Source organism: Physella acuta, unplaced genomic scaffold (genome assembly GCF_028476545.2).
Source record: "Physella acuta isolate Inbredline_101_S28 unplaced genomic scaffold, ASM2847654v3 ptg000611l, whole genome shotgun sequence".
NCBI classification, from domain to species: Eukaryota; Metazoa; Mollusca; class Gastropoda; family Physidae; genus Physella; species Physella acuta.
Genome location: NW_026732130.1, coordinates 27,752 through 50,051, shown reverse-complemented (window position 1 = coordinate 50,051; position 22,300 = coordinate 27,752). Strand labels below are relative to the sequence as shown.

General features: G+C 38.5%; 1 protein-coding gene across 1 annotated transcript in view; it reads right to left on the bottom strand.

The window, feature by feature from the left end:
- Nucleotides 1-21,354, bottom strand: part of LOC131947892 (two pore potassium channel protein sup-9-like) — a 105,096-nt gene extending 83,742 nt beyond the window's left edge. The window contains exon 1 of the mRNA XM_059309281.1: nt 19,712-21,354. Coding sequence (XP_059165264.1) covers nt 19,712-20,003 — 292 coding nt within the window. The 5' untranslated portion in view covers nt 20,004-21,354. The remainder of the gene's footprint in view (nt 1-19,711) is intronic.
- Between the last annotated feature and the right edge of the window lie 946 nt (nt 21,355-22,300).

The following is a 22,300-nucleotide window of genomic DNA, read 5'->3' as shown; positions in this document are numbered from 1 at the left end:
AAATATATTATCTACCTGCTTATCTCTCCTGTCTTAACCCGAACCATTTTTTTTAACCCGGAAGTCAACCCCCCCCCCCCCCCCCAAAAAAAAAAAAAAAATCATGCCAGATTTAAACGAACAACTGTCATACACTCACTCTCGCTACGAAAACAAAAACAAAACTCCCCCCCCCCCCTGTCCTTATCGCGTCATGCACCTTCCAATCCAGTGCTCTCCCCTCTTCCCCCCACCCCCCGTCACGCTAAATTATATATACAAAAAAACACGGCTATTAGCCTTCAACGTTACGTTTATTTTGTGATAAAGGAAAGATTAATATATAGCGTGTAGACATTAGGCGTAAACTGCCTTATCCCTCTTGCACTCTCACCTCATACCTCTCGTTTCTTATGCGCCGCGCGCATGTGCGAGTAATGTTTACGCACCAGAATTTGGCGCGTAAAATACTGTGCGTTAGTTGTAATTACTTAGAATAGATTTAAGCAGATGTAAAGTTTGTAGCAATTAGGATGGGTAGATTGTATAAGGAGGTGTGTTAGATGGTTGTCAGAACAAGTGGTTGTGTGGTTGTCTGGGGTGGTGGTCTGGATGTCGGGTTGTATGTGGCTGCCCAAATGTTGGGTGTGATGACGCAAGTTATACGTCATAGAGGTCAAGCAGAAGATAGCAGAAACAGTGCAAAGCGTAGTCAGGTAGACCGGTCACGTGGGACGGTCAGATGACTACTGAAGCGTAGGTCAGCAGTTACAGATAGGTAGCGCTAGAGGAAAGATGTAGAGAGTTAAAATGTAGATGGTGTTATAGTTGGTCATGGGAGCGTGTAGAGAGAAGTCGAGCGCAAGTTGTAGTTAGATTGTTGTGTAAATATTATAAGTAATTATAGTTTTACCTTGAATTGGACTTTTTGTGTTTGTTTCCATCACTAAACTGTGCCAGGCTACACTTTATAGAGATCCCCGGAGATGAATGTATAGTGTATACATGACGGTGTACCAAATATATACATTTATATATCCACAAAAACCATCCCCGCACATTGTGTAAGTGGTTGTACGGGGTTGTTATCCGAATGTTGGGTAAGTTGTTGTATAGGGTTGTTATCCAAATGTTGGGTAAGTTGTTGTATAGGGTTGTTATCCAAATGTTGGGTAAGTTGTTGCATAGGGTTGTTATCCGAATGTTGGGTAAGTTGTTGTATAGGGTTGTTATCCAAATGTTGGGTAAGTTGTTGTATAGGGTTGTTATCCAAATGTTGGGTAAGTTGTTGCATAGGGTTGTTATCCGAATGTTGGGTAAGTTGTTGTATAGGGTTGTTATCCAAATGTTGGGTAAGTTGTTGCATAGGGTTGTTATCCGAATGTTGGGTAAGTTGTTGCATAGGGTTGTTATCCGAATGTTGGGTAAGTTGTTGTATAGGGTTGTTATCCGAATGTTGGGTAAGTTGTTGTATAGGGTTGTTGTCCGAATGTTGAGTAAGTTGTTGTACGGGGTTGTTGTGGCAAATATGCTCTAGCGAGTCATACCGCACATAAATAAATATAGCCGCAGCTACAGAATGACCTGTTTAGTCTAGGGTTTGTCTCGTTGGACAAGAGGTCCCTTAATAGTAATATTGCGTTTATTAATGTTGTGTTATTGTTATTGACTGATTGCCGATATTTGGCTCAGTGAAAAGGGTTAAAATTACGATTGAGTAATTATCAGTTTCACAATCATTTAACTTTTATTAATACATTAATTATTGGCATAGTAATAACGATACAATTTAAAGTAGCCTGGAAGGGGCGACTGGTCTCCAGGGCGGCGTGGTCACACTTCCTCACACACAGACCTCTGTACTAAGTTTTAGCCCCAAGCTGGCCGGCTGTAGAATACATGTGACAACTTCCTAACATATGTGTGATATACACATTCATTCAGACACATACAAGTTTAAAATTGTTACCCAGATAATACATTTACATTAGCCTTACATAAGGCCTACAATAAACATTACTAGGAAATATGCTTTCATTCATACATTGTTTTATATTCATTCCATACTTATTAATTAGTATTATAACATTACAGCTAATAAAAGTAAGTGTTAATTACCTTCCAAAGAAGCCACACAGTCCTCTACACACGTTGCCAAACGTACGTTTAATTTCTCCGAGGAGAACAAGTGCCGTAGCACCAAAATAATTATAATGTAATAATGGCTAGTGCCTAAGCACCAAAAAAAACGTGTACCTCTGAATAGGGGAGAGAGGAGAGTGACCGGACTGTAGCGTCCCTACCCTACAGGTCACATGACTCAGGCTCCGCCCTCATGACCGCAGTCTGAGGTCGAGGCCCGGTCAGCCTTACAATACCGCTGGACTGAGGTCCAGGTGTGTACCGTTACCTGTGGGGTAGCAAGAAGGGGGGAGAGGTGGAGACACCATGATAGATATTTATAATCTATCATAACAGTTGTTATCCGAATGTTGGGTAAGTTGTTGTATGGGGTTGTCGTCCGATTACTTCATATCATTTGAGGTAGTCGTTTTTCATGTTCGGTGCATTACCGGAAATAACTTACATACCAATGCTTCAATAAACTTTATAATTTTAATATCCGTATTAACTTGAGTCTTTAAAAAGATACATACTTAAATCACATGAAGACATACAAAAAAAAAACAACATTTTTTTACTATCTTAAGTCTGTTGTATTATTTACGTTGTTAACAATGGCTGATCTTTTTATCTTTGTTTTTTGCCTTCATCTTTGAGCGCATCTCATGTTTTATTCAAAATAATTCTACCCAATTTTACGTAACCCAACCACACAGTTATAAATAAACTCGCACAATACAACATCTAGCAAGAATTTGTCTAAAACGTTTCTTCACTTTAAAAAAAAAAAGAATACTCAACCCTTTTGTTTGGTTAAATAGCTATCGTATTTCCTCGTCATTAATTTAATTTTTTAAACGGAATGCCTCAGCTTTATTTATATTTTAAAGTTTCTTTTTTTAAAACGAATGCATTCAATTTACATACGTTTTTAAATTTAGATCAAGCAGGTGCTAAACTTTAAATAAGCCGGGGATTGAGGTAAATTAAACCTTAGTGCAGATTCCAATGGATAAATCGTTCACCCCATTTAAAAGCAGTGTGTTGAATCTTTTATTTTTTGTTAGAGATAAGATTTTAGCAAGGCGGATCTACACACTAAGAGAAATAGGGCAGTTCCCGAGAGTTATAAATGTATGTATATATGCTATATATATATATATATATATATATATATATATATATATATATATATATGCTATATATATATATATGCTATATATATATAGCATATATATATATATATATATATATATATATATATATATATATATATATATATATATATATATATATATATATTGATGCCAGTTATTGACAACTCTATGAAAGAAAGTACCACTTCTGTGCAGCATTGTTTTAAATATTTTTTTTCCTCCAACATTAGTTAGTTACCTAAATAATATTTTAGTATCATCAAGTACACCGAATGTACCCAAAAGCGACAGAATATAATACAAAATCAAAAATTTAATTATCTCAGAGATTTTAAGACGCCGTACAAACAATTACTTCGATAATCTGAGAAACACTGTTAGAATGTTTTTGAGGTGAATGTATAGACTGGTTTCTTTACAATGCCATCTCTCTACGTCTAGACAACAAACACATAAACAAACAACTAGCTTGAAGTGCAAATAGCTGCACCATTTAATAAGTGCGGTTTTTAAATTCCCTACCACCGTCTCGCACCTTCTGCACACTCCCCCTCCCCATTTTCACATCCTTAATCGAAAAAACAGTAATCTTCATTAATTTCTTTCTCTCTCTCGCGTACTACTGGAATCTCGCGTTGATTGGAAGAGAGATTCAAACAGTGGCGTAGGCAGGGGGGGGGGGGGGTTAGGGGGGTCATATCCCCCCCATAGACCCCTCGGTATATAGAAAAAGTATGAGGGGGGGGGGTGCAAATCGAAAGTTTGAGGGGGGGGGGGTGCAAATCGAAAGTTTGAGGGGGGTGCAAATCGAAAGTTTGAGGCGGGGGTGCAAATCGAAAGTTTGTCCCCGGGTAAAAATTAGAACACCCCCCCCCCCCTTGAGACGATCCTGGCTACGCCACTGGATTCAAACCACGTTGAAACCACATTGTTACAATTTCTCCACACCGCTTTCAACACTGGCCGGGAGTTTCCCATTTGTTGCGGACGTACAAGACATTAGTTTTAGATTCCAAGAATAGTTCCTGCTGCTCGGTGCTGGGTGTGAATAAGGCGTGCACCTTACGGTGCATCTAGCAAGTGTCAACCCAGTTGCGGTGAGAAAATATAGGAGGGTAGGGAGGTGGGCGTGGCGAATGTCGTCTGAGTTATGGCCCTTGATTTTATTTTTTATTTTTTTTTACCTTCGGGGTTGAGAACTCAGAAAAAATAAAAATTGCGAAACAAAAAATAAGAATGATGTGTAAATTTAAAACACTGCATTCATTGCAACAAGTACAAAAGGACGAGGATTAGCTTTAGGTTAGTGCTGGCGTCAGAGAAGCGATTCTTGAAAAATCAAATCATGTCTGCTTTTAAAAAAAAACAGGAACAGGTATAGACGCGCCCAGAGACAGATTCTTTGAAAATTAAAGTAGTTGCCTCTTTGGCCTCTTTTTATAAGTATACACGCATGTATGCACACAAGCAATTATATATATTATATATATATATACATATATATATATATATATATATATATATATATATATATATATATATATATATATATATATATATATATATATATCAGGGGCGTAGCGAGGGGGGGGGCGGGGGGTGCGGACCGCACCGGGTGACACCATTTAGGGGGTGACACCAAGGCAAAAAATAGGAAAATATATAGAGAAAAACTTGAGGGGGTGGGTGCAAATCGAAAGTTCGAGGAGGGGGTGCAAATCAAAAACTTGAGGGGGGGGGGGGGGTGCAAATCGAAAGTTCGAGGAGGGGGTGCAAATCAAAAACTTGAGGGGGGGGGTGCAAATCGAAAATTTGAAAGTTTGTCCCCGGGAAGGGTCGCTACGCCTCTGGGGGGTGACACCATTAAGTGCCGCTCCGGGTGACACCCCACCTCGCTACGCCACTGATATATATATATATATATATATATATTATATATATATATATATATATATATATATATATATATATCGCCCCCCCCCCCCCCCGAAGAGATGCCTGGAAGTAATCCTGTGTCAAAGATTTATGGTCACTATACCCTATAACAGTAGTGAAAGGTATTATGTTATCGATGTATAGTGGCTACGGTAGCATAAGGAATATGTTAAAAAATGGTGTTCGTTATGCACTAACATACAGTTTTAGGAAATATTTTAGAAATTGGTGTTTGCTGTACCCTATCATTGTGTAGTGTAAAGAATTATGTTAAAAATTGGTGTTCGCTTTGCCTTATCATATAGTATAAGAAATTATATTTGAAATCAGTGGTGTAGCCAGGAATTGGCCATGGGAGAGGTTCAAATTTATTTTCCATATGTATACAATATATATATATATATATATATATATATATATATATATATATATATATATATATATATATATATATATATATATATATATATATATATAGGGGTGGATGTTCATGGGAGGGGATATAACCCCCCCCCCCCCCCTAACCCCCTTGCCTACGCCACTGTTTAAAATTGATGTTCCATTTACTCTATCATGGTAATGTATGGGATTACGATATAAATCTATGATGACCTATCAGTAGTAAAAGTATTCTGTAAGAAATCTGTACCCACTGTTTCCTATAAAGGAAAAGTACCAATTTTGTACATAAAAAAACCCCATCTCTAACCTCGCTATCATTTATTTACGCATCATTATCGTCGTCGTGTTAGTTATCTACCTATCGTTATCTTCTCGCGTGGAGCCGGCGATGAATAATGCAGCGACGCGGCGATGGCCCGCGACGTAATTAACACGAGTTAAGGGCCTTGGTTGCTCAACATAAGCGGAAGTCTGGAGATTATCTCCCGCTGGTTCAACCTACTTTCAGAGTTACAACGCCTTATCGGCCATCTTTGTTTATGTCTTATACCAGATGCCGTGGGGTTGGGGTGGGGGTGAGGGGGGGTGATGCTGATTACGTAACGAGGTGATTGTATTTACAACACAGTTCATTGGCCGAGTGGTGGTTAAGTGTGAAAGGTCACGTCTGATTCTGAATTATTATTTTTTTTCAGGTATTTCTAAGCGATTGCTAGACGTAGTAGAATTCTCTTTAAGGTTTATACTTTTACACATATGATATAGCCTCGTATCGAAATTTGGGTACAGGTGTGAATAAAAGCAGGGGGGTATCTGTTTTGGTGATGATGCGTTACTTGCGCATAATGGGGAGGTGGGGGGGGGGGGGGCGAAGTGGTTGGGCTGGGTTTTAGCAGATGCGACGTGTCGTACAGTATGTATTTCTAAGCAAATAAAAAATTAACGAAAAACATGCTCATTGCAAAAATGGATGTGCGATAGAAAGGGAATGCGTGGGGGGATCTTGCATTTTTGACGACGTATAAATAAAATGGGAGTCGTATTTGGAGGTGGTGGTGGAAAGGGGGGGGGGGGGGTAAATCGGCAGAAAATAATTGATCGACTATTGTTTTTAAATTTCATTTGTCTTACATAACTTCAGTAGTATTTGTTTAAGATAACTTTGCCTGGAAGCAATATATTTCACATTTTACTAGACACATGATTATAATTTGCTTTATAAACTACTATTATATTACTTTTTACAGACACGAACCCAAACTTAATGTATATTTAGTATTACCGATGTAAGCTCTGCTATACCCAAAAAATAACCCTAACCCTAACGCAAACACCAGTCCTAAAAATAAACGCTGGTGTAACCCTATCACACAAAGTTAAAGTATCGTTATTTCAAATACCGATACCCCTCTATGTGGGTACGTCTAATCGATACAAAACCGATTACTTGATTATGGTGACTGTCATATCCAATTATCGATATTTTCGCAGAAAATACCCACTAACTTTGTTCTTTGAGTTCGTAATCGTTGAAATTCAATGTACTTGGTTATATGTAATACTCCTATACTGAATTAACGTAAACATGAGACTATTGTTGCTATATATATTATACATAAAAAAGGGTCGCATACTGTAGCCAGATATTTGCAATTTCTAAAAACAAGACCTCGAGGGATAGAGAGTACTTGGGTATGACGTCATTTCCTGGACTAAGTCGCACAGCCGTCCAACTGCTCACAGCTGGACCACAGCTCCAATTTCGGTCGACGATCGCCAGGGTTTTGCACTTCAGTTGAGATGTATGAAATATTACACCGTTCTGTGTTGTGGGGTTAGGGGGGGGGTGAGTCGCTGGGAAAGGGGGGAGGGTAAACAAGGCTGACACTGTGGATATTGAGGGTTAAAGTGCTAAATTAATGCACCAGCACTGACTGGGTTATGGTGCTAACCTGAATTAATGCACCAGGACTGACTGGGTTATGGTGCTAACCTGAATTAATGCACCAGCATTGAATGGGTTATGGTGCTATCCTGAATTAATACACCAGCTATGTGTAGGTTAAGCAATGTGCTAGGGGGGTCGTCAGTGGTAGGTGGAGTATCAAGGGCAGAGATATTTACTTAGCATGTGAGTATGTCAGTTGGGTTATTTAAATTATAGTGTATAATTTATTTTCTACTTCTTAGTGCAATATTACATAAAGGCTTGTTATTTTAACGGTTTTTATTTAATATTTATTTAGACAGTACAAAGACAATCCAGTAAGTCCTGTGCGAAATTGATAACCATGCTACAGTTAACGAGATCGTTTAAGAAATACTATGACTTGACGAAAAATAATGGTCACCAAAAAATATTAACAGCAGAAAGAATTTTAAATACACTAAATTAAAGTTTAAACTAATAATATTTGGTACGGTAAGTTAAACAATAATAAGTTATTTAATTATATTAATAATCATACAACAAATTCTAATTTCTCAACTGACTGTTAGAAAATATGCTTACATGACGAGTTACATCCCTTAAGCATGTTAAGTCTTGGATACATTTATCTCCCTTCTTTCAACCACATAAACATTAGGCAGATATCAATATGAACACCTTTATTGAATTAAACGTCACGTACGCAAAGAAATAAATGTTAAAAACAAAGAGCTTAAAATAATTAACTGTGTGAGATTTGATTAGTTTCTGGAGGGTTTGTCAGCCATGAAAAATGTACACCATTAATTTTTCCTTTTAAAAATGTTAGGTAAAAAAACGCTAGACAGATGAATTCTTTAACAAAATTATAGAATTATTTATTTAAGCTTAACTTAACGTTTACACTATTTATTTAAATGTAAATGGAATGTAATCGGCACTATGGTTATTTTTATCTGCACTGTTGCATGCTTTAATCCTATCCCTGATCCTAACCGTAGTTAAGTATCTGATCCTAATTGACCTGACTCATGTTACCTGAATAACACGAGTCATGACCTTGCTGTAATGACCTTATCCAGGGTTGCAATCTTTATCATGACCTTATACATTATCCAAGCCCAATACAATCCCTGAACGTACGGTACGGCGTGGTCGGGTGGTAGGGCGCTCGAAGGTCTCAAGTTTAGACCTCATTCCGGATTAAAGTCTAAAGGGCGTCCCTGAGCCCACCCAGCTCTGATGGGTACCTGACTTACGTTGGGGGAAAGTAAAAGTTGCTTGGCATAGTGCAGTTAGGTATGGGTTGGCAATATTACGCTCAATAATTAGACCACAGCGTCTCAACAGGTGAAGTAGAGTTCATCTGTTTCTGTGTTCTCGTTATACAAAGGTATGCTTTGATCAGTTCGATCAGCAAATTTACTTTCCAGATCCCGCATCAATAGGGCTGGTAAGTAGGTCACCAACCAGTTCTACGGCTCAATAAAACTTACATGAGCTAAATAACTGGTTGGTGACCTACTTACCAGCCCTATTATTCTTCATATCTGGGTCGAGTCAAGGACGCTCTGCAGACGGATCGAACACGAGACTTTCAGTTTGGCGACCGTTCGTTCTACCTCTAGACCACGCCGTACCACATTGCCTAACAGTAAACCCCATCCTAACACTAACATCGATCATCATCATGTTTTCCCGTTTATGGCCAAGACACATGGGGTAGATGAAGTTGAGTTCATCTTTCTATACAACTACGGCATACATGGGGATACAATGTGGTAAGCACTATCAGAGTTTCTTCCAGGCATCTCTTCGGAGGAGGCGCCTCCCCCCTTTCCCCCACCCTGAAGAAAGGCTACCCCCCTCCCTCCCTCCCCCCCCCCCCCCAACGAAATGAAATTTATATAGAAAATATATACTTTTAACAGTGCACGCTCCCTTCCCCCGATGAAAGTCTACCACCCCCTGAAAATTTCAAGCCCCCCCCCCCCCCCGGAGAAAAAAGTCTGTAAGAAACACTGAGCCCTATGCCGGTCGCTTTTGTTTCCTTAATTTGATTCAGGTACCCATCCGATCTAGGTGGAATCATGGTCGTCTTCTGGGTCCAAACTCGAGACTTTTGGGATAACAATCGCGAGCTCTACACTCCGACCACGTTCTCCCACTCTAGCTAGCTGGACAATATTTAATGTAACGTGGGGTGTCTTTGTCAACTCGCCTCTATGGTTGATCAGTTTAAGTGACCTCGGCATACCAAGGGATAGTGTGGTCAGCACTATGTCCAGCCGGTTTTGTTTCCCTAACGTGAGTTAAAAAGTAAAGTTCCCTTCTCAAACCTGACGGTCTATGGGGCAAGTGAAGTAGAGTTCACCTGTTTCTCTGACCTCGGCATATGAAGAGATAGCGTGGTCACCACTATGCCCAGCCACCTTTACTTTCTTTAACGTGAGTTAGGTACCCATCAGAGTTGGGTGGTCTCAGGGACGGTCTACTGACTTGAACCCGGATTCGAACTCGAGACTTGCGGGTTAGCAGTCCAGCAATCTACATCTAGACCACTCCGTCCCTAACGTGAGTTAGGTACTCATCTAAGCTGAGTGGACTCAGTAACGTTCTACGGACTTGAGCCCGGGTTCCGATCTCAAGACATTTGAGTTAGCAGCCGCAAGCTCTACCACCAAACCACGCCGTGTACTAGCATCGATACCGGCTACAAAATAACCCATCTCGATGCTGAATAATGTTTCTGGCACTTTTATGGGCACCGTATTGTCCACTCTCCACGCCAGTGACCAAACCCATTTCAAACAAACAACTATCGATTTCAAAGTATCGATCGTAGAAAAAAAAACAATAAAATAAAAAATAAAACCTTAACAAACCGAAACGATGTTCTTTATTTCTAGTTTAATATGTCAACTGGGATAAATTAAGGCTGAAAATAGAAGCTTTTATTTTCTCGATAGCCCGGTGTCATATTACACGCCATTTTGGCTCGCTCAAAATGTGGCCAAACGAGTAATTTTTTTTGGCAGCTGATGGGAGGAAAAAACTGGATATCTAATAATAGAGTTTTATGTGTGACGTTGTTGGTTTGATGTGTAATGTGATGAATGAAACAGTAACAACTAGGAATGGGTCTAAAGATCATTGGCACAGTAGGATGTCTGGTCGTAAACAGTCTGTATGGACTAAATGAAGCTAAAATTGGAATGAGAGGAAAGCACTGTTATACATCAGTAACAGATCAGATGATTAACAGAGCAGATGAATTCGTTTCGTTTAAAAAAAAAAACAACTTTGTTGGATGAGGAGACCATGTAAAAAGTAAAGTTCCCTTTTCAAACATGACGGTATTTGGAGCAGGTGAAGTAGAGTTCATTTGTTTCTGTGACCTCGGCATATGCCCAGCCGCCTTTATTTTCCCAAACGTGAGTTGGTCTACTGACTTGAACCCGGATTCGAACTCGAGACTTAAGTGTTAGCAGTCCACCTCTCTACCGCTAGACCACTCCGTCCCCTTAAAAGTGAAGCGATTGGGCTTAATGCTGACCATACTAGGTAAACTCTACTTCACAAGCTCCCCGGACCGTCAGGTCCAAAAGTGTAACTTAACTGTTACTTTAATAACTTTCCTAATTCGCCCTTTCATCTTACCCCACATGTAACAACAAACTCTCTGTTCAACCTTTACATCAAACACACCGCTAATGCTACCTACATACATAGCCTTACCCATCTACTGTTACATGGTGCTATCCTGAATTAATGCAATAGCACTAAATGGGTTATGGTGCTATCCTGAATTAATGCACCAGCATTGAATGGGTTATGGTGCTATCCTGAATTAATGCACCATAACTGAATGGGTTATGGTGCTATCCTGAATTAATGCACCAGCACTGAATTGGTTATGGTGCTATCCTGAATTAATGCACCAGCATCGAATGGGTTATGGTGCTATCCTGAATTAATGCACCATAATTGAATGGGTTATGGCGCTATCCTGAATTAATGCACTAGCATTAAATGGGTTATGGCGCTATCCTGAATTAATGCACCAGCATTGAATGGGTTATGGTGCTATCCTGAATTAATGCACCAGCATTGAATGGGTTATGGTGCTATCCTGAATTAATGCACCAGCATTGAGTGTGTTATGGTGCTATCCTGAATTAATGCACCAGCATTGAATGGGTTATGGTGCTATCCTGAAATAATGCACCAGCATTGAGTGTGTTATGGTGCTATCCTGAATTAATGCACCAGCATTGAATGGGTTATGGTGCTATCCTGAATTAATGCACCAGCATTGAATGGGTTATGGTGCTATCCTGAATTAATGCACCAGCATTGAATGGGTTATGGTGCTATCCTGAATTAATGCACCAGCATTGAATGGGTTATGGTGCTATCCTGAATTAATGCACCAGCATTGAATGGGTTATGGTGCTATCCTGAATTAATGCACCATCATTGAATGTGTTATGGTGCTATCCTGAAATAATGCACCAGCTATGTGTAGGTTAAGCAATGTGCTAGGGGGGTCGTCAGTGGTAGGTGGAGTATCGAGGGCAGAGATATTTACTTAGCATGTGAGTATGTCAGTTGGGTTATTTAAATACTAGTGTATAATTTATTTTCTACTTCTTAGTGCATTATTACATAAAGGCTTGTTATTTTAACGTTTTTTATTTAATATTTATTTAGACAGTACACAGACTATTTAGAGAATCGTTCGCGGTGATTAGAACGCTGATAAAGGTAACGTGATCGTTTAAGAAGTACTATGACTTGACAAAAAATAATGGCCACCGAAAATTATTTACAGCGGAAAGAATTTTAAATACAATAATTTACAGTTTAAAAAAATAAAATTAGGTACGGTAAGTATAACAGTAATAAGATATCTAATTATATTAATAATCATACAACAAATACTAATTTATTAACTGACTGTTAGAAAATATGCTTACATGTCGAGTTACATCCCTTAAGCATATCAAGTCTTGGATACATTTATCTCCCTTCTTTCAACCACATAAACATTATGCAGATATCAATATGAACTCCTTTATTGAATTAAACGTCACGCACGCAAAGAAATAATAGTTAAAAACAAAGAGCTTAAAATAATTAACTGTGCGAAATTTGATTAGTTTCTGGAGGGTTTGTCAGCCATGAAAAATGTAAACCATTTATTTTTCCTCCCAAAAATGGTTAGGTAAAAAAAAACGCTAGACAGATGAATTCTTTAACAAAACTTTAGAGTCATTTATTTAAGCTGAACTTAAAGTTTACACTATTTATTTAAATGTAAGTGGGATGTAATCGATGTTATGGTTATTTTTATCCGCATTTCTGCAAGCTTAAATCTTTTCCCTGATCCTAACCCTAGTTAAGTCTCTGATCCTAACTGACTTAACTCATGTTACCTGAATAACACGAGTCATGACCTTGCTGTAATGACCTAATCCAGGGTTCCAACCTTTATCATGACCTTATACATTATCCAAGCTATAAGCCTAATCCAATCCCTGACCGTACGGGGCGGCGTGGTCGGGTGGTAGGGCGCTCGAAGGTCTCAAGTTTAGACCTCATTCCGGATTAAAGTCTAAAGGGCGTCCCTGAGCCCACCCAGCTCTGATGGGTACCTGACTTACGTTGGGGGAAAGTAAAAGTTGCTTGGCATAGTGCAGTTAGGTATGGATTGGCAATATTACGCTCAATAATTAGACCACAGCGTCTCAACAGGTGAAGTAGAGTTCATCTGTTTCTGTGTTCTCGTTATACAAAGGTATGCTGTGATCAATTCGATCAGCAAATTTACTTTCCAGATCCCGCATCAATAGGGGTGGTAAGTAGGTCACCAACCAGTTCTACGGCTCAATAAAACTTACATGAGCTATAGAACTGGTTGGTGACCTACTTACCAGCCCGATTATTCTTCATATCTGGGTCGAGTCAAGGACGCTCTGCAGACGGATCGAACACGAGACTTTCAGTTTGGCGACCGTTCGTTCTACCTCTAGACCACGCCGTACCACATTGCCTAACAGTAAACCCCATCCTAACACTAACATCGATCATCATCACGTTTTCCCGTTTATGGCCAAGACACATGGGGTAGATGAAGTTGAGTTCATCTTTCTATACAACTACGGCATACATGGGAATACAATGTGGTAAGCACTATCAGAGTTTCTTCCAGGCATCTCTTCGGAGGGGGCCCCTCCCCCCTTTCCCCCACCCTGAAGAAAGTCTACCCCCCTCCCTCCCTCCCACCCCCCCACCCCCCCCCCCCCCCAACGAAATGAAATTTATATAGAAAATATATACTTTTAACAGTGCCCGCCCCCTTCCCCCGATGTAAGTCTACCACCCCCTGAAAATTTCAAGTCCCCCCCCCCCCCCGGAGAAAAAAGTCTGTAAGAAACACTGAGCCCTATGCCCGTCGCTTTTGTTTCCTTAATTTGAGTCAGGTACCCATCCGATCTAGGTGGAATCATGGTCGTCTTCTGGGTCCAAACTCGAGACTTTTGGGATAACAATCGCGAGCTCTACACTCCGACCACGTTCTCCCACTCTAGCTAGCTGGACAATATTTAATGTAACGTGGGGTGTCTTTGTCAACTCGCCTCTATGGTTGATCAGTTTAAGTGACCTCGGCATACCAAGGGATAGTGTGGTCAGCACTATGTCCAGCCGGTTTTGTTTCCCTAACGTGAGTTAAAAAGTAAAGTTCCCTTCTCAAACCTGACGGTCTATGGGGCAAGTGAAGTAGAGTTCACCTGTTTCTCTGACCTCGGCATATGAAGAGATAGCGTGGTCACCACTATGCCCAGCCACCTTTACTTTCTTTAACGTGAGTTAGGTACCCATCAGAGTTGGGTGGTCTCAGGGACGGTCTACTGACTTGAACCCGGATTCGAACTCGAGACTTGCGGGTTAGCAGTCCAGCTATCTACATCTAGACCACTCCGTCCCTAACGTGAGTTAGGTACTCATCTAAGCTGAGTGGACTCAGTAACGTTCTATGGACTCGAGCCCGGGATCCGATCTCAAGACATTTGAGTTAGCAGTCGCTCGCTCTTCCGCCCAACCACGCCGTGTACTAGCATCGATACCGGCTACAAAATAACGCACCTCGATGCTGAATAATGTTTCTGGCACTTTTATGGCCACCGTACTGTCCACTCTACACACCAGTGACCAAACCCATTTCAAACAAACAACTATCAATTTCGAAGTATCGATCGTAGAAAAAAATAAAAATAAAACCTTAACAAACCGAAACGATGTTCTTTATTTCTAGTTTAATATGTCAACTGGGATATATTAAGGCTGAAAATAGAAGCTTTTATTTTCTCGATAGCCCGGTGTCATATTACACGCCATTTTGGCTCGCTCAAAATGTGGCCAAACGAGTAATTTTTTTTGGCAGCTGATGGGAGGAAAAAACTGGATATCTAATAATAGAGTTTTATGTGTGACGTTGTTGGTTTGATGTGTAATGTGATGAATGAAACAGTAACAACTAGGAATGGGTCTAAAGATCATTGGCACAGTAGGATGTCTGGTCGTAAACAGTCTGTATGGACTAAATGAAGCTAAAATTGGAATGAGAGGAAAGCACTGTTATACATCAGTAACAGATCAGATGATTAACAGAGCAGATGAATTCGTTTCGTTTAAAAAAAAAAACAACTTTGTTGGATGAGGAGACCATGTAAAAAGTAAAGTTCCCTTTTCAAACATGACGGTATTTGGAGCAGGTGAAGTAGAGTTCATTTGTTTCTGTGACCTCGGCATATGCCCAGCCGCCTTTATTTTCCCAAACGTGAGTTGGTCTACTGACTTGAACCCGGATTCGAACTCGAGACTTAAGTGTTAGCAGTCCACCTCTCTACCGCTAGACCACTCCGTCCACTTAAAAGTGAAGCGATTGGGCTTAATGCTGACCATACTAGGTAAACTCTACTTCACAAGCTCCCCGGACCGTCAGGTCCAAAAGTGTAACTTAACTGTTACTTTAATAACTTTCCTAATTCGCCCTTTCATCTTACCCCACATGTATTTTAACCTGTTGTAACAACAAACTCTCTGTTCAACCTTTACATCAAACACACAGCTAATGCTACCTACATACATAGCCTTACCCATCTACTGTTACATGGTGCTATCCTGAATTAATGCAACAGCACTAAATGGGTTATGGTGCTATCCTGAATTAATGCACCAGCATTGAATGGGTTATGGTGCTATCCTGAATTAATGCACCAGCACTGAATTGGTTATGGTGCTATCCTGAATTAATGCACCAGCATCGAATGGGTTATGGTGCTATCCTGAATTAATGCACCATAACTGAATGGGTTATGGTGCTATCCTGAATTAATGCACCAGCACTGAATTGGTTATGGTGCTATCCTGAATTAATGCACCAGCATCGAATGGGTTATGGTGCTATCCTGAATTAATGCACCATAATTGAATGGGTTATGGCGCTATCCTGAATTAATGCACTAGCATTAAATGGGTTATGGCGCTATCCTGAATTAATGCACTAGCATTGAATGGGTTATGGCGCTATCCTGAATTAATGCACTAGCATTGAATGGGTTATGGTGCTATCCTGAATTAATGCACCAGCATTGAATGGGTTATGGTGCTATCCTGAATTAATGCACCAGCATTGAGTGTGTTATGGTGCTATCCTGAATTAATGCACCAGCATTGAATGGGTTATGGTGCTATCCTGAAATAATGCACCAGCATTGAGTGTGTTATGGTGCTATCCTGAATTAATGCACCAGCATTGAATGGGTTATGGTGCTATCCTGAATTAATGCACCAGCATTGAATGGGTTATGGTGCTATCCTGAATTAATGCACCAGCATTGAATGGGTTATGGTGCTATCCTGAATTAATGCACCAGCATTGAATGGGTTATGGTGCTATCCTGAATTAATGCACCAGCATTGAATGGGTTATGGTGCTATCCTGAACTAATGCACCAGCTATGTGTAGGTTAAACAATGTGCTAGGGGGTTGTCAGTGGTAGGTGGAGTATCAAGGGCAGAGATATTTACTTAGCATGTGAGTATGTCAGTTGGGTTATTCAAATAGTAGTGTATAATTTATTTTCTACTTCTTAGTACATTATTACATAAAAGCTTGTTATTTTAACGTTCTTTATTTTTATTTATTTTTTGCTTTTTTATTATTTTTTTTAAATTTTTATTTATTTATTTATTTTTATTTTAATTTAACGTTTTTTATTAATATTTTTTTTTATTAATTAAAAAAAAACAACTGAAATTTCGAATGTGTAATTGAATTTTCTTAATATTTATTTAGACAGAGACTATCTAGAAAGTTGTTATGTATTCGTTGCTGAGGAATCGCAATTAAAGCATACGTGATCGTTTAAGGAGTACTATGACTTGACGAAAAATAATGGTCACCAAGAAATATTTACAGCAGAAAGAATTTTAAATACAATAAATTAAAGTTTAAATTAATAAAATTAGGTACGATAAGTAAAACAATATTAAGCTATCTAATTATATTAATAATCATACAACAAATACTAATTTATCAAAATGACTGTTATAAAATATGCTTAAATATCGAGTTACATCCCTTAAGCTATTTATAAATACTATAAATACCTTACTAATTCTACTTACAATACAAGTTAATGCTACTTATAACACCTGCTAATTCTACTACAACCTCAGTTAATGTCACTTACAATAGCCAGCTAATTTTACTTACAATTCCCAGCTAATTTTACTTACATTTCCCAGCTAATTTTACTTACAATTCCCAGCTAATTTTACTTACAATTCCCAGCTAATCTTACTTACAATACCTAATTAATTAATGCTATTTACAATACCCAGTTAATGGTACTTACAATACCCATCTAATTCTACTTACAACACTAGACAATGCTACCTACAACACCTCTTTATAGCTACCTAAATACACTTAATAAAAACAACACTACGAAATACTTCATATTACATTTATTGAACTTCATTCAGACAACATCCGCTTGACCTTTTCCTATTGAGCTCAGCGCTCGTCAGGCAAAACAGAGTACCCAGCCGCTGTCTTTTTGTCCTAGACCCGGTCTATTATTTTAAGAAGTGAGTTAAATTTGTCGATTCATCCATGCGTGAAATTGATCACGTGGGAAAATCCGCTTGTTACACTGTCCACGCTTGACTGGGTAGTAGTTCTAGAGTTCCATTTAAGTAGTTTGTTGTCTTTAAATTTAAATGGCTATTCGTGCAATTATTGTTGTTCGTTTGAAATATCGTTATAGAATAGTTATAGAAGGTGAAATGTGGACAGAAAGGTGGGCGGATGATTGTGGCGTGGGTATTGTTTTTTATTAAATATAAAATAAGGAAGGTTTTTAGACGTGTACTTGTAGTTGATGAATGTGTGTGTGAGTGCGTGTGTGTGTGTATGTATGTGTGTGCGTACTTGTATATTATATATATATATATATATATATATATATATATATATATATATATATATATATATATATATATATATATATATATTTATATATATATATATATATATATATATATATATATATATATATATATATATATATATATATATATATATATATATGTGTGTGTGTGTGTGTGTGTGTGTGTGTGTGTGTGTGTGTGTGCGCGCGCGCGCGTGCGTGTGTGTGGTGTCACTAGGTAGGTAAAAAAAAACTCGGGTTTGAAAAATTTAGGAACTTTTGTTAGAAAGTAGGACCAGACACTCAATGGAGCAGATGAAGTATAATTTATATGTTTCTCTGACCTCGACATCTGAGAAAAATAGCGTTTATTTTAGCTTCATATCTGGTAGCTCCACTGACTCTGCATGTTCCAGGTACCCAAAAAGGCTGAATGGACTCAAGAACATCTAACTCACGAGGTGTGACGAAATTGATTTTTTTAAATAGATTTTTTAATAAATAATACAATAACAGAGAACAGATACGTAAATGGAAGATAGAGACTAGCATTCAATCAAAATTCGGAAGATAATTCAACAATCAATGCGCATGCGTGCTTCCTCATGAGATATATGTGCCCACCACAACACGCACGACATACACAATCAATGTGCAAACACAGAGAACGTCACATACGCACAGCCGATGATATAAACGTCAGAATTTGTGTGAGCCGGTTAAGATTTACATCTCTTCATCAGTCTGTATAAACTAAGCTGCCTAGGATATGTAAGCAGGCTAACCCTGTTGTGTTTATGTACACTCCGCTACAGTAGGTAATAAAAGATCCAGCGATGCGTTTATCAACTTCAACACAGAAAAACCTTTTTTTAAACATTGGCAGGATATATTTGTTGCTAATATAAACGCTAAATCTAATCCTTATCCCCGGCCCAACCCAGTCTCCTAATCGTAACCAACAATCCTGCTAAGGAACATAAGCGTGTGTGCAGAATATATTTTGTGAGCGCGGTGCTCCTAAACTACTTATACAAGGTTATTTGCACTTTAAAAAATTACTGCGCGATAGGCCACTAGACAAAACACGATTAAATAGGGACCTCAGAGTGTATAACTGAGGCTCTTATATATTTGTGATTATACGCTATTGGGACTTAAAACACTGCACTATGTAAACAAAGGAAAAATAGAAGCATTGAATCTTAGAAGACGAAACGACGTGTTACGTCAAGTACATTATAAGACAAGAATTTTTGTTTAGGAGACGCGAACATGCAGAGCAGCAATAGTGAATGAGTGTTTTACAACACATACGTTTTAAGATTTAACTAACATGAACATGGGTACATAGGATAAAGTGGAAAGGAAGATATCACAGGAACCAATGTACATGATAACTCTCTCAGTTTTGTGGCTGACCACATCCATCGAATGTGTGTGGCTGACCACAGACATGACAGCTGTGTGGCATACCACATACTTCACAGCAATGTGGCTGACCACAGTGCTTCTCAGTAATGTGGCTGAGAAGCACTGACCACACATCAGCGTGGCTGACCACAGACCTCACATCTGTGTGGCTGATCACAACCCTCACAGTAATGTGGGAAACCACAGACCACACAGCTGTGTGGCTGACCACATCAGTGTGGATAACCACAAATACAGTCTCTACTCACCAATCGTCGTTATCACCGTCAAAGCGAAGTAGAAAGCCCCAGCAAACTTCCACTGGGTTCCCGCCTTGTACGGCACGGATTTGATGATGTTCTTCCTCAACAGCTCCAAATCTTCCTTGGTGATGTTGTACTTGTCGCTGATATCCTTTTCCTCATCGAACAATTTCCGTTGCTGGGAGTCCTCATACTCGCTCTCCAGGGCGTCAAAGACAGCGGCGCCCACAAGCAGGTACGTGAAGGTGCAGACGATGAGCGATAGAGTTCTGACGTTTTGTTTCTTCATTGTAAGCATGGAGGCGGGGCGGAGAGGGGGGAGGCATGTGTGATCGACGCCCTAGAAGGGGGGTGTAACCACCATGGACAGGGAGGAGGGCGCGGGCGGAGGCTTTTCTTGAAAAAAAATATATTTGAGATACGAAAGTTAATGATCAGGGATGGGTTAATTTTTGTGTATACTTTCTCAAGGAAAAAAAATAATTAATTCCTTGTTATACGTGTAGCATAATGTGCTTCAAATATTCCTAAATATTGTTTAAATAAATTCAAATTTGTTTAATGCACTGTAATATTGCTTGATGAATACTTCTTAAAAAAAACTCTCGATATTAAACAGCTATCATCAACATTTATTCACTTCTTCGGAGTTAGGAATTTTTTTTTTTAATCGGAATTAACTAAAGCAAGAACATTAAATTTTTAGCAGCTGCACTGTGTAGTACAACTAAAAATTGTTACCTTTTTTGAACATATTAAACCAGATGAACAATCTGCTTTATAAAATAAAATAATGTTTTAAAAATATTTTTTTTTTTTTTTATTCTTGACTATTTCGAATGGAATTATCGATTTTTTTTCTGGGATCGCTATTTAGAAAACGGATATTCCATTCCAGTATCAAACGTTTGGAAGATCACCGAAGTATTTGATGTATAATCCAATCCAGCAAACGACACAACAATCACTTTTAAATTGGCAAATCGACACCACAATCCAACGAAGGTGAAATTTGTATTTTCCGAAGTATGGTGCACCAAATTGGTAAGAATCCATCAAACGAAATCTTCAGTTGTAAATATAAAACACAAACATAAATAAACTACTGGTGACCCACCACCCAAGTCTATGCTTGCATGGGTCTTTATGGGTCTTTCATGTTGGCTGTTGTCTGATTAAAGTTAAATAATTCAAGCGTAACAATAAATAAAGCTGTTTTTTTTTTAAATATAAAAAAAATTCAGATCGCTATGGTGTCATGTCTGCCATAGTTATCATTCAGTAAGTTGAAGAAATACAAGATCTGCAATACAATGATGCAATGTGTCACGTGGCTAATCACCATTTATATGCAGAACAGATCATTTATTTGTAGTTAAAAGATCATTTAATGATCTGATTTATTTATTTACCAACCGTCGTCGATCCCATACTATTCTTTGATTTTTATTTTCAATTTCGTTTCTTATCTGGTGCTGTTGTTAGGTGAAAAGAAGATTTTTATTGAAGTTTCTTTTTTGATGTATTCATCACAGTCGGCACCACTACCATTGTCGGTCTCACGCAGGGGAGATAATCGGTTGGCATTGAAGGGAGATAATTCGCTGGAAAATGTCTACCATTGTTAGGTGGACTGTGTCAATTGTTTACTGCAACCTACATGAGATTAAAAAGAAAAAAAAGTAAATATATTAAAACAAAAACAGTAATACAAAAGTTATTTAAAATAGATAAAAACGTTTTTAAACCACAGTGCTACATATAGAGTTTAGGAACTTTATTTTTTTTTATAAACTATGAATTTTATAAAACAGTCAAATATTTTTTATTTAGTCGGTGGGTCATATTTCTACAGCGTCTTATTACTTTATGTTTTTAAATTAAAGAAATAAATTAAAAAAAACGTTGTTTTTAAATTTTGTAAATTTATACAGTAATTATTTTTTATATTTTTTAAATATTTAGACGTTTTGTATTAGATCTATGTATAAGTAAACCATCTTAAATGAATGAAAGTAGGCTACAAGTAAGACAGAATTATTAATATTGTAAATGTGTATCAGTCCTCACAAGCCGATGATGAAAACTGTAATGCTAAAGCGAACACACAACTGACGCTGTAAATTACATGTCTGAGGCGAGAAAAAAAAATTATACAGTATTCAAAAAAAAAAAAATTAACTTCAGCACTCAAACCCATATACCATGAAAATTGCTTCCATTTAAACTTTCGAAAGGAGGGGCCGGTTGGGAGGAAGACGTTGAGAAGGGGGAAGGGGGGGGGTCGAGTATATAGTACTAAAGAGATCATCGACCCTATATATTACATGCGCCCAAACGACTAGCTATAATTACACTTTTTTTTTATCTATCTAGAAAACACGAACGACAACTCGTGGTTCAAACGGGACAAAACTCACGACCGATAACTCGAACCATGTCTTTACACCCTCGGCAGGGGAGGCAATAAATAATGCAAAATCACGGACCTACGGACTCGATTTTTTTATGTGCTCACAAGTGGATTTCGGCGTGACGTAGGCAACGTGTGTGGCGCGTGTATTTTCACCAGTTATCAACTATGGACTGGATGAA